The sequence below is a fragment of the Haliotis cracherodii genome, unplaced genomic scaffold (genome assembly GCF_022045235.1).
Source record: "Haliotis cracherodii isolate W230 unplaced genomic scaffold, xgHalCrac1.p SCAF_2, whole genome shotgun sequence".
Classification (NCBI taxonomy): domain Eukaryota; kingdom Metazoa; phylum Mollusca; class Gastropoda; order Lepetellida; family Haliotidae; genus Haliotis; species Haliotis cracherodii.
The window spans coordinates 7,722,179-7,736,169 of record NW_027266275.1 but is presented as its reverse complement, the minus strand read 5'-3'; the positions used below and the strand labels follow the sequence as shown (position 1 = coordinate 7,736,169).

At 42.1% G+C, this 13,991-nt stretch overlaps 1 protein-coding gene across 1 annotated transcript; it reads left to right on the top strand.

Moving 5' to 3' along the window:
• Nucleotides 1-1,020: 1,020 nt before the first annotated feature.
• Nucleotides 1,021-3,676, top strand: LOC139468646 (uncharacterized). The gene is made up of 2 exons (XM_071250769.1): nucleotides 1,021-1,697; nucleotides 3,497-3,676. The coding sequence occupies exon 1, from the start codon at nucleotides 1,021-1,023 to the stop codon at nucleotides 1,666-1,668; it is 648 nt and encodes a 215-aa protein (XP_071106870.1). The 3' UTR covers nucleotides 1,669-1,697; nucleotides 3,497-3,676.
• Nucleotides 3,677-13,991: the final 10,315 nt, after the last annotated feature.

The following is a 13,991-nucleotide window of genomic DNA, read 5'->3' as shown; positions in this document are numbered from 1 at the left end:
TGTGTATATATACAGTACACTATACTGTCCCATGTGTATATATACAGTACACTATACTGTCCCAGGTGTATATATACAGTACACAATACTGTCCCATGTGTATATATACAGTACACTATACTGTCCCATGTGTATATATACAGTACACTATACTGCCCCATGTGTATATATACAGTACACTATACTGCCCCATGTGTATATATACAGTACACTATACTATCCCATGTGTATATATACAGTACACAATACTGTCCCATATCTATATATACAGTACACTATACTTGGTCTGGGACGAGTCAAAATCTACTTCCCGGGTATCCGGTGCCCTATTACCCGACCCTACCCGGGTACCCAATGCAGGTCTCAAGAGTTTGGAACAAGATGTCTGATTGGGAATTGTTTCACCGCAGCCCAGGCAGTACCTATAGATACATGTATCAAACGATCTGATCATGCGAACACAGTAGTTGACTGAAGCGTTATCTTTACTCAAACATATGCAAGTCAAAAGGAATGGATGTATCGTCAGAGAGAAATGCGAACATTAGCGACATGTAGTGTAACCACGGAGCTATAGTGAATTTTTGCCATTAAAGAATAATTAACCACGGGAAGTCCTGTGGGTACCCGGGTCCTACTCATGACCCACCCGACCCGAGTATCCGAGTTACCCGTCCCAGCCCTACACTATACAGTAAATTGTGAAAACTATCTTGTACAGTATTCCTACACCAACTTATCTAATTTTCTCATTCACTTGTCTGTCCGCGTTACGGGTTGCGTAAATGTTGTTTTTCTTTTTTGTAATCACCGATTGCCATTACAAGAGTGTGAGTATGTGCGATACGCACCCTTGGACAAATAATGGTTAAAAATGTATTTTTTTGCGATATATTGTGAAAATTCTCCCCTAAACATGTTTCACTTTCAAATTAGCAACATGCTTGGGATGGGTGTCATTGTTTGCCCCTGGTCTCCTATAAAAATGACTGTTGACCTGACTCAGCCAACTCAGTCGCAATGGCGTGCTCAACCCTGTTCGGAGTGTCCCTGCTGGCTTCCTTCATCGCCCTCAGTCTCGGCGTCAGCGTGACGTTGGAAGCAGAGGCGTTTGCCGGCAAGCTGGACGAGAACAGAACCATTTATAGGTCAAACGCAGGTAATGTCAGAAATGTCCTTCTCTTCATGGGTGAAAGCATTGACATGACGTTCTGTTTGGGTTCAGACGACAACGTCCTGATTGAAAACGTCTACTATTCCAACGACGGCACCGAGGACGTCTTCAGTCTGGAACTTGACGGCAAAATTATCGGAAGCGTCACTGGTTACGATAGCACCGACTTTGGCAACAATTGGAATTCCATTTCCGCGTCAGGAAAGGTTGGTGAAACTATCGATCTGGCCAGCGGGGAGCACACTCTGAGGGTCTTCGTTGAAGCCCAGGACAAAAGCAAGGACGACGGTTACGGCGTTGAGCTCGACCGCATTGTCCTGGACGTCGGGTACAATAGCGATCTGTCATGTCCCGAAAGCACAAGCGCTAACACCGACAGTCCGACCACAGTCACCGAGGAGACGTCGACGACGTATTTGAAGGAGTCATCGACGACGTATGCGGAAGATACGACTGAGGCTGAAACGACGACCGCGTCTGAAGGCGACTATTAGGAGGCAAAGTGTTCGTCAGAGAGCATCAGGTAACTAATTTTATTGGTATCATAACGTATTACCTCAGTCGCTGAGGTTCCTGTCCATATGTCACCACTAATGACCGATCCGTGAAGATTCCGGGGTAGAGTAGGTCTTCAGAAACCTATACTTGCCGTAAAAGGCGACTATGCTTGTCGTAAAATGCGACTAACTGGATCGGGTGGTCAGGTTCGCTGACTTGGTTGATACATGTCATCGATCCCAATTGCGTGGATCGCTGCTCATGATGTCAATCACTGGATTGTCTGGCCCAGACTTGATTATTTTACAGACCGCCGTCATATAGCTGGAATATTGCTGAGTGCTGCGTTAAACAACAAACAAACAAACAAACAAACAACAAACACTAATGACCAATTCTCGTTTGTAGCCCTAAAGACGTTTTAGTCCAGTTGTGTTGAATTTATACACTATATACTATACTACTCAAAATATGTTGTGAGGACTACCCTATTTTTTTCATGCCACGACATATTAACTATAGTAATATGAAAGAATCGATTGTCCTTATATATGTACTTATTTTGAGTAGCATAGTATTTCCTGTTGTGGTCAAACTCTCTTGCATTTTCTGGATGACTTTAAATTTGGCATATATGTTTATGTATGAATGTATGCTTTATATGCTCCCTATATATACCACTAACCGCTCCGTGGTGTAGTGCATAGGGCGTTGTTCGATCCCCAGCTGCGACATACCCAAAGACGTAAAAGGGTGGTACTCGCTGTTACCATGCGCTCGGCATTAGGGTTGGAGGGGGGTAACAAGGACTTGCTTAATGTGTCTGAGTGGGGTATCCATGTTTAACTGATATTTCAGTGGACACTATAAAACCGACAGAAGTTCGGACAAGTACAAGCAGCCACTTTCACACGTCACTGTATAAATGAAATAATCTTTAACGCGACGTTACACCCCATTTCAACACTCCTGACCTCACCTATACCCCTTAGACCTACCCCCTATAGACTAGACCTACACTGCTCATGCTGCCGTCACTGTATGACCTTTTAACCCAAACTCACTCTGTGACGAACAGGGGACACGGATGCCCCATGCAGTCGTCTTAGGCGCTGCAATTTGCGGTGCAGAGTTGCGTCCCTTGGGCAGGCAAGAAACCTATTATTCTAGATTCGAATCCCGGCTCTCCCCGATGAATCTAGGTTTGACGCCACAATGCTTGTGGGTTTCAAGTGGGTAAACATCACTTCGGGCGTTCCTCCAACATAAAGCTGAGGCGCCGTGATATGGCTGGAATACTGTTACGGCTCCAAACCCAACTCACTCACTATAACGCTCTGCAGAGTTGCGAACCTTAGGCACACCAGAAACCTATGATTGTGGGTTCGAATCCTGGTTCGCCCCGATTATGTTTCTAGGTTTGTCAGCCCCATACCCGTGCTCGTGGGTTTCACCGAAGTGGTAAATGTCTGAGACCTGCATCACTTCGGGCTTTCCTCACACATTAAGCTGACACGCCGTGATATAACTGGAATAATGTTAAAAGCGGCGTTAAAGCCAACTCACTCACTCACTCTAACTTTCAAAACCAAAAACTCTCATTCTATCAATTCAGCTGCCCCCTAATACACACTGCCAACGTTTAAATCGCCCTTTCCGTAACATACCCACAGTTGCAATATAGAGTTTAACACGTGTCACTATATCTATAACCTTTAAACCGCCTACGCCCGCTTGTTAACGTTAAAATCCCAATTTGTTCTTTCTTTAATTTAAAATTAGAATAACTATTTCACATATTCATACGAGTTATATCTGTTTCAGAAATGCCTTGCATTGCGACGTAAATGGTGCGACATTAATATGAACCGCGGCGTTATACAAACTGGCACTGCGGGACATCATCAGAAGCTTGATTGAGTTCGCCTCCTTAAACACAGACCAATGGAACATTGGTGTGCCTCCGCAGGACATGGTTTCAAATAAACATCAACATAAAATGTTTTTGCTGTTATATTTGTATTTGTTTCTCTTCTGTTTATGGGGTATTTTGTATTCATCTTGTTTTTCAAATCTGCTTTAATAGCATAAAGAAATTATGAGGGGGAAAATAAATCTTAAAATTACGATTTCTTAAATTCCACACCGCTAGAAAATGTACGTGTCCCCCTACATGACATGTACAGCTTCCCGGGGTAAGGGAGATAACTGGTGATAAGAGTCCCCGAAACTGGACTTAAGAATCAGTTAACCCCCTTGCCTCGGGAAGATGAAAAACATGAGACTGGTTCCCGTTCGTTCCTGCGACAGACAGGGACAGACTTCCATTAGAAGGCAGAGCAAGAGCAGGGACACCAAGCGGATGATCTGGGAACCAGTTTAATGAACTATGTACAGTATAATCCATTCGAAGTGCCAGATAGGCAACTCTAACTTCATCAACACGGAAAACATGGCTAGATCTACACATTCAGATCTCCGATGTCGTTTTTAATTTTTATTGGTTTCCTGCCAACCAACCTTGGTTTCTGGGCCCCTACGTGGCCTAGTGGATAGAGCGTCTGCCTGTAGAGTGGAAGGTCGGGGGTTCGATTCCCGGCCGCGTCATACCAAAATACGATAAAAATATGGTACTTGTTACCCTGTCTGGCCCTCGGCATTTAGGGGTTAAAACCAGGACTGGTCGGCTCATGTATTGGTAGATATTGGTCGACTGGTATTCATGTTAAACTGACGCATGGTATATCAGTGGGCTAGCACTATCAAATCGGCATTAGTTCTTACTAGTACAAGCAACCATACCCTCACACACACACACACACACACACACACACACACACACACACACACACACACACACACACACGTCGTTATATAAGTGCAATAATCTTGAAACCCCATTTCAACTCACCTTACCTCACCTCACAAGGGTGTGTCACTACAAACTCCGTACATCAAGGCTGTCTGGCCTTATAGATGGGTGTGTACAGGTGGCAGAGTGGTCAAGACGTCGCGATGATGTATGGTAGCGAATACGAATTCATGATTCTTTCGGATATGGAGACGGCCTCCGTGGTCTAGTGGTAGAGCGTCCGCCCGGAGAGCGGAAGGTACGGGGTCCGGCCGCGTCATACCAAAAGTCGTTGAAAGATGGTACTTGTTGTTACCCTGGCATTAAGGGGCTAAAACAAGGACTGGTCGGCTCGGAGTCAGTACACTGTGTCTGAGTTGGGTATTCATGTTAAACTGCGGCATGGTATCTCAGTGAGCTAGCACTATAAATCGGTATCAGTCCGGACTAGTACATGCAGCCACACACACACGCAAGCACGCACGCACACACACACACGTGCATGCACGTCGCTATATAAGTACAATAATCTTGAAAGCGACGTTAAAACAAATTTCACCTCACCTCACCTCGTACTGTTATGTTTTTTTTTGTTTTATTGTTTATAAAAAGAAGTACCCATTACATAAAATTAGCTCCCGCCCAGAGTAGCAGAAAGCCCATGACATATATATATCACAACTTATCAGTACATCTTTTTAACGGACATGACATACTTCTCACTCACATATTCACTCTAGTAACACAAATACACTGTATATATCCAGTATGCATAAACTATGAAAGTTTATACATCATATTGCAGTACGGGAAAGTACATGGTCTCTAACATTAACGTCTTAAGTAAAAAAATAAAATTAAAATAAAAGCTGCACCTCATTTTCGAAAAGTTTGAGATACAGCATCCAAGCTTCAAAGAATTTCTGCTGATTACCTGTCTTGAAAACAATATTTTTTTTCAATCCTCGTAACGTTTTGATAACGTTTGTAATTTGATAGGTCAAATCCAATTTTGAGTGTATACTTTCTTTAGCCCGGCAATTGTATATAGGTAAACCCATCAACGATTACTCAGTGTATTACTGGGACAATTAGAATAAACACTATGATTCACTGAATAACCGAGGACCACGTGTTTGCAGACGAGTTTTACTTTGTTTTAGATTTGTTTGTTGTTTAACGCCGCACTCAGAAATTTTCCAGCTTGCAGATTAAAAGTACATTGAAACAACACATTTTCTACATGTTTTACTGAAAATGATTTAATAAAATTATATTGATTGTTGCGGTTGGTTGTTTATCTTGTAAAACTGGATCTCTCCAATATTATCTTTTTGTTGTTGTTTTGTTTAAAGGGGCACGGATCTAAAGCAATTCCCCGGGACTGGTTGTTGCCTTTGTTATTGTTTTTTCCCGTGAGTACCCGGATGATATAGCAGAAACCTAGACTAGTTCGCAACCTGTGCTGCGCAATTCGTAAGCGCATTTGTCACTTTTATTGATAGTATAAGGACGTATGGTCAAATTGATCAACAAAATGAAATACAGTTTTGGAAATAATAAGGAAATGTAGGTATATTTGTGTGTAGCATCGGTAATGGTGACAAAGTTTTGATAAGTCATTTGCTTGGTAATTGTGCGATTTTCGTTTACACTATTTTGACTTGCAACACAAAGTAAACATTTCTCCTGAGGAGGAGGAGGAGGTGGGTTCTTTGTTTTGGTTTGAGGGTAGTCAAAACAATGGAAGAAAGCGTTCTTTCGGGAAGAGATGGGTGGCCCTGAAAAGCGCCGTTTTGGAGAAGAAGATTACTTCTTCACCCACATATACGCAGTGGTGCAAAGGCACGGATGGCCCAGTCGCAGTTTGTACTCCAAGCTAGCAACACCTCTCCAGCCTACCAAGCCACCCAAGCCAACCAGCCACCAAGCCAACCTTACCCAGCAAAGCCTCCCAAGCCAGCACAGTTTCACTGATAGCCAGCAGAGGAGGTAATTATCAAAACACACACCCACATTCTCTCTTAAATCTACTCACACCCAAGCCCGCAAATCCACAAAAACACTACAAATCCTCATAGGTAAACAATAGGATAATCCACAACCCCTAAATAACAATCTCAAAAACCTAAACACATCTCAACAAACCTGCTCAACCAGTACCCACCACCTACTCCCTAAAAACACACTCTCACTACCAACTCACTCCACACAAACCCACTCACCACATCCACTCACCTCACCCCACTAGCCGCAAAACATGTCCGACTCCCGCAACACTACCCAGGCAGACATCCACCAAACAGAATCACCCACACCTTCGGAAGCCCACAACACTTCCGGGAGGACATCCATCCCACTCATACCTGACGGTTTCGGCTCCAAATCACCAGTAGCTTCACCCACCAAAACAGCCGTATCGCCGATCCCCACAACAAACACCAAAAAAAGGAAGCTGGACAGTTCCAACACACAACCACCACCAAACATGTCGCCCGCATCCATCATCACCACATTCGCCCTTTACTTTTGCGCTACAGGCCCCATAAACGTCCTTTCTAAATGTCTCACAGCCAATAAAGTAGGAATCTGGTTCAAACAGCACAAAATTCACTTCGACAAAATTAAAGAGGCTAACAAAGGTTTCCAAATAATTTTCCCAGACCAGGACTCCCTAAACGCAGCCAAAAAAATCACCCAAATCTTCCAATACACAGTAACTCATCAAACCCCAAACTGGCAGCTATTCACTAGGGGCGTAATCAGAGTAAATCCTAAAGAAAACAACGAAGACTTAGACATGTACGCACAAGACGCTAACGATAACCAAGATATGTACCCCCAACCTAAAATAACTAGCACCCGAAGAATAACTTCAAATAGAAACGGTAAAATCTCAAACACACCAATAGTCATAATCAATTTCCAAAAATCAGCTAAATATCCAGAAGCACCTAAATTTATCTCCTTCGGAGCAACCACTAAATTAGAAGTCAAACCATACATAAAACAAGTTAAACAATGCTCTAACTGTCTCCAATACAACCACACAGCCAATGAATGTAAATTCCAAAAAACTAAATGCAGGAAATGCGCCCAAACTGACTGCCCAGGGACATGCACACCCTGGTGCATACACTGTAAAAGCATACAACATTCCTCACTATCCAACCACTGCCCTCATAGACACACCCTCACACAACAGGCCAACAAACACATCAATATCGACACGGCCAAACTCCAAACAAAAAGACAAGCACAGCATACAAAACAACCTCTGCTACCCACACCACAACCAAACAACACCCCACACTTAAACTCGGCATGGGATGGCATCCTGCAAAGAGTACATCCAGCACCCAAAACACACATCCACCACACGTCCATCCCACAACCCTCCACTAGCACATTCACAACATCCACACCTGCACGCAAAACAAGCAACAATACGCCCGCCACAACCCAACCCGGCACCATACAAACCACAGCCGCTATGGCAACAACAACCGATCCCAAGCAATCACAACCCGAAAACCTAGACAGTAAGGAAACCACATCCAGACCACAAACACAAGCACGCACGCAAACCACCCCCATGGAATGTGAGGAAACTAAACTTAACAACACAGAAGAATATGAATGCACAACCGAGGAAGACATAAACGAAATAACTCTCTCAACCCCCCAAAAAACCAAAACCTTTAAACACAGGCCTCAGCAAATGTCAAACAACAAACTAAACAACTTAACCATCCTTCTCGCATACATGCTAAAGGAAATAAACCCAAACGCTAGCACTAAAGCTTTCTATACCGTAGCAAATAAGCTTAAACTGACAACCCTTACCTTCGAATTCTTCAGCATAGGCCTCGAATTAGTTAGCCCTACCTCAACCAAGTAAAAACCCCTAGCCTAAATCAAAACCTAACCTCCAAACACTAAAAGCCCAAATAATGGAAGGCCTAAACATATTTCAGTGGAATGCCAATGGACTAAATTCCCACGGCCACGAACTAAAAGCAAAATTTAAACAAGATAAGGGTCCGCACATTGCCTGTATCCAAGAAACCAAATTCTCAAAAAAATCTAAATTTACTCTACCAAACTACAACTCAGTTAGAACAGACCGAGCCAAACCTAAAACCGCTAGAGCCGCAGGAGGATTAATAATACTAATCAGAGAAGACATTAACTATGAAGAAATCAAAATAAACACACCAAACCTAGAAGCAAACGGCATCCAAATAACTCTCAAAAACCAAAAAATAAACATCATTAACGTATACCACTGGGCAGAACAAAAAATTCAAGCTGAGGACCTAAACAAATTACTGCAAATAAGCAATAAATCAACTATATTCCTAGGAGACTTTAACGCTCACCACCCCACCTGGAGCATAGATGAAAAAATAGATAATCATGGCAAACTAATCTCTGAATGGATAGAAACAAATAACCTTGTACTCCTAAACAATAACCAACCAACTAGATACGATAAGAAAAACCATAAAATGTCGGCTATCGACCTAACCATATGCACCCCAGATCTGGCCCAAAGTACTCAATGGGAAGTTCACGACGCCCCACTAGGTAGTGACCACTTCCCTATAAACATTACCATAGGCAATACAAACGTTCCTACCCAAACAGAAAACGTAGAACCAAAATTCAACTATAACCAAGCTAACTGGGACAAATTTCAGGATATCTGCAACCAAGCCAACCTAACCAAACTAGAAAATAAGGACCCAGAAATCTACTGCAAAAACCTAACAGACTACATAATTAACGCAGCCAAAGCATCAATACCTTATAAAACAAATAACGTAGGCAAACCCTCGGTACCATGGTGGAACGAGGAAATAGAACAAACTAGACGCAAACGTAAAACAGCCTTCAATAGAGCCAAACGCGACCATAACCATATAACGGTAGCTCACGAACTAAACCACAAGGTCCAAAAACTAGTCAAAATAGCTAAAACCAAAGATTGGAAATTATTTTGTGAAGGAGTAAATAATCGCACAGATGCCAGAACAGTCTGGCGAAAAATCCACGCCATTAGAGGCTTAAAACGTCACAAAAAAACACCCAACATAAACAATTCAACCAACCCTACCGAAAAGGCAAATAACCTAGCAAACCACTTCTCGGCCATAAGCAGCAACAATAACTTCAGCGAAAAATTCCAACAAAAACTTAAAGCAGAAGCCAAACCTACTAAAGTACCAAATAATGATAACCTCGAAATAAACCAACCTTACTCAATGGAAGAACTCCAGTACGTACTCCAAAATAGGAAAAAGGGAACTGCCCCAGGACTAGACCTAACATCCTACCAAATAATCAAAAAACTCCCCCCCAACCTACTCCAGGCACTACTTAAACTATATAACCTAATCTATCAAAACGGACAGGTACCAACTCCCTGGAAACAGGCACTAGTCATCCCTATCCCTAAACCCGATAAACCAACTAACCAGGCAAATTCTTATAGACCAATATCCCTAACCTCAAACCTATGTAAAGTAATGGAATCTATGGCCAAAAATAGACTACAACACTACTTAACTCAAAATAACATCATAAACACAGATCAAAGCGGTTTCACTCCTGGCCGCTCAACCTTAGATAATCTCGCCCGACTAGAACAGGACATAAAGACGGGACAACTCAACAAACAATACACAACAGGCATCTTTCTGGATTTCTCCAAAGCATTCGACATGGTTTGGCACAACGGGCTAATACCAAAACTTAAAAAAATAGGACTAAAAGGACAAATAATAAACTACATTCAGGACTTTCTAAACGAACGTAAAATAACAGTGGGGATAGACCATACTCTATCGGACCAGTGTCCCCTAGAAAATGGCACTCCCCAGGGCAGTATCCTCAGCCCCACACTCTTTAATATAATGATAAACGATCTCTTCGAGGGCCTATCCCCTAAAGTAAACACATCCAAATTCGCGGATGATGGAGCCCTCTGGATCCGCACAAAAAGTATTAATATGGCCCAAAATTTACTCCAAAAATCTCTTAATAAAATACAACAATGGGCTGACAAATGGGGCTTCTCCCTTAACTCAGAAAAAACAACAGGAATAGTATTCAAACATAAAAACATGAAACCCGCCTCCCCAATTCTCCAGCTAAACAACCAAACAATCAAATTTCAAAAACAAACCAAATTCTTAGGACTTATCTTCGATCAACATCTCACCTGGGATGCTCACATCCAAAACCTAACAACTAAATGCAGTAAAGACCTAAACACCCTAAGATGCCTCACTGGCTCAAACTGGGGAGCCTCCAAAGATACCCTCCTCTCACTCTACATATCACTAATTAGATCAAAACTAGACTACGGCTGCGCCATATACAACACCCTAAACAACTCTCTATCTAAAAAACTTGACTCAATACAATATCAGGCTCTCAAACTAATTACACGCACCCAACATGGCACCTCCTACACTTCACTCCAGGCCTTAACAGGAGAAATGCCACTAAGTCTACGCAGGGAACAGCTAAGCTTAAATTTCTGGGCCGCATCCCAATCAAACCCTCTCATCCAAAACCTAATAAACCAAAATATCAGCCCCAAAAACCAAGCTCTAGCTCGTAAACACCCCTTACTTACCCCAATATCTCAAAGAATAACAAACTACCTAAATGAACACCAAATTAAAAATCTTAAACAAAACTGCAAACAATCAAATATCTTCACCCCTAAACTTAAAATACCCAAAATAGACACAACACTAGCTAGCCAAATAAATAAACAAACCGACCCAAACATAGCTAAAACCACCACACTAGCATACATACACGAAAATTGGCCAAATTGGTGTCACATTTACACGGACGGATCTTCAGATCCGACCTCCAAACACACAGGTTTCGGAGTCCATACCACACAACCAACTAAAACTACACAATCCTTCCGACTCCCAAACAACCAATCAATATTCACGGCAGAACTAATGGGCATGGCCTCAGCCCTCCATAGTCAAGAATCCAAAAACCACAATAAAATCCTAATACTTACCGACTCCCTAAGTGGACTGCAAGCCCTCAAAAACAAAAATACCAAAAACCGACCTAAATTAATAAATCTAATACTTAAAAGCTCCAACGACCTAACTAACGCAGGCAAACAAATAACTTTCTTGTGGATACCCGCCCACGTAGGAATATACGGTAATGAAAACGCCGATAAGGCAGCTAAACTATCCCTCAAAATCCCAGAAATAAGCTTAAACTTACCCATCTCAAAATCAGAAATTAAAAGTGTAAATAAGCAAAAAATCACCACAAAATGGCATAACCTATATCTAAACTCAAATAGCCAAATCAAAAAAGTACTCAGCAAACCACTAACCAAACCAAAAATTCACCATCCATCAAAAAAAATCGACAGAGTAATCACTAAACTCCAAACAGGACACACCAACCTAAATAACCACCTAAAAAAAATAAAAAAACATACTACAGGTAACTGCCCACACTGCAAACAACTAGAAACCCCAGAACACGCACTCATCTACTGCACACACTACCTAACACATCGAACCGCATTACAAACCACCCTCAATCTAAACCAGGCTCTCACTCTAGAAGCAATACTAAACCCACAAAATAAACTAGAAAACTTCAAGGCCTTAGGCGTATTCTTAATCAAAACGGAACTAATAAAACGCATCTAAAAACACTATAATCCACCAAATCAAAATTACATAAACACACAAAAATCCACCATACCCAGCTCCCTTAGTTCTCCTCCCTTACCCCATCGGCATCTATTCCAAATCTCAAAATTCCCAAATTCTATATAAGCAACCCCTAAAGCCCCCTCTTGGGTTGCACACACCACTTTCGCCCCTTTCGGAAACACATTAAATGGCCTGGCCGGGCCCGTGTGCGAAATACGCATCAGTCGGAAAGCGCACGTTAAATCTACAAAGTAAGTAAGTAAGTAAGGCACGGATGGCCTGCCACCTGTCTCCTGACAGGACACTTACTGGTGTGGCTTAAATGCCTCACGTAAGTGTCCTTCAGGACGGTGTGACAATAGACACACTGGAATGTGCCATCCCGTTCCCTCGTCCCATGCGCATAGACTGGCAGGCAGCCATGGAGGAAGCGATGGCATTGCTGGTACTGCTTCTGTCTCCCATGTTTCGCTGACACTCTTTGCACAGCGGCAAAGGGTGTGCAAACTGAAACTATCTCCAAGTCCCAATTTGTTGAGATGGTGGCATCACGTTTGCATGGAGACACGAGTCAAACGCCACGTATGTCTATCGATCTCTCTCTATCCTTATCCATATAAATATGATAAATAATCATATTCATAAACGTCTGTTTGAAGACACGTGTGACACCACGTTTGCATGGAGACACGCGTGACACCACGTTTGCATAGATACATGAAGTACTTCACGTCTGCATGGAAACACGAGTAACAGTACACATGTAGGCATACACGTATGCCAACACCTCGGCGTGGATGAACGAGTGACAACGTCACGCATGTCTCTCTCTCTCTCTCTCTCTCTCTATCCTTATCCATATAAATATTATAAATAATAATAATCTTTATAAACGTCTGTTTGTAGTCACGAAGTACATCACGTTTGCATGGAGACACGCGTGACGATACGTACGCATGTAAACATACACGAGTGCCAACACGTACCTTGGCGTGGATGAGCGAGTGACATAGAGGATATTCAATGTTTTTTCACAAATACCGCTTTTATCTCATCGAGTGAAGTGGGGAGAGTCTAATATTTTCACTCGTGAAAATATTAGACTCTCCCCACTTCACGAGATTTATTATATTACTTCTATTCATTATATACATGTTTTATTTTTATTACTTGCAATTTATATATTTTTTCGAAATCAGTGTCTGATAAATTACTAAGTTCTCCCTGTCGCCCCTTTTACCACCGCCGTATAAAGGGGGTTTGCAAAAAGAATATAGTTCGTGAATAAAACTAGCCCTGTTAAGATATGTTATGCGAAATATATTATCCGTGGACATTTTTGTTTGTCATAATTGTTTTTAAAATGAAAACAGAAATCATTTTCAAACAGCGATTATTTTATTGGCGTAGGAATACATAAACAGTTAGTACTGTGACCATGTCGAACGATCAGCTGGGCGATCTCCAGGCTTACAAAATCCGCTAAATTTGATCAAATTTTCTCACTGATAAGTATGAAAGTTGACATAAACACATTTATAGAACCCCAAACATTGTAACTGAAACATTGTTGCTTGCTGTCATGAATTAAATTAGGAAAGTTCAATTCTCGGAAAATTCAAGCGGGCGCTTCTCGCCTCGGCGGTACGTCTGCTGTCGCCAGTTGTGCCTAATGTCTGGCGAAGCATGTCTGGCGCAAGAGTGATATTAACATTGCCATAGATGTTATTTCCAGACATCAGACTCGTCA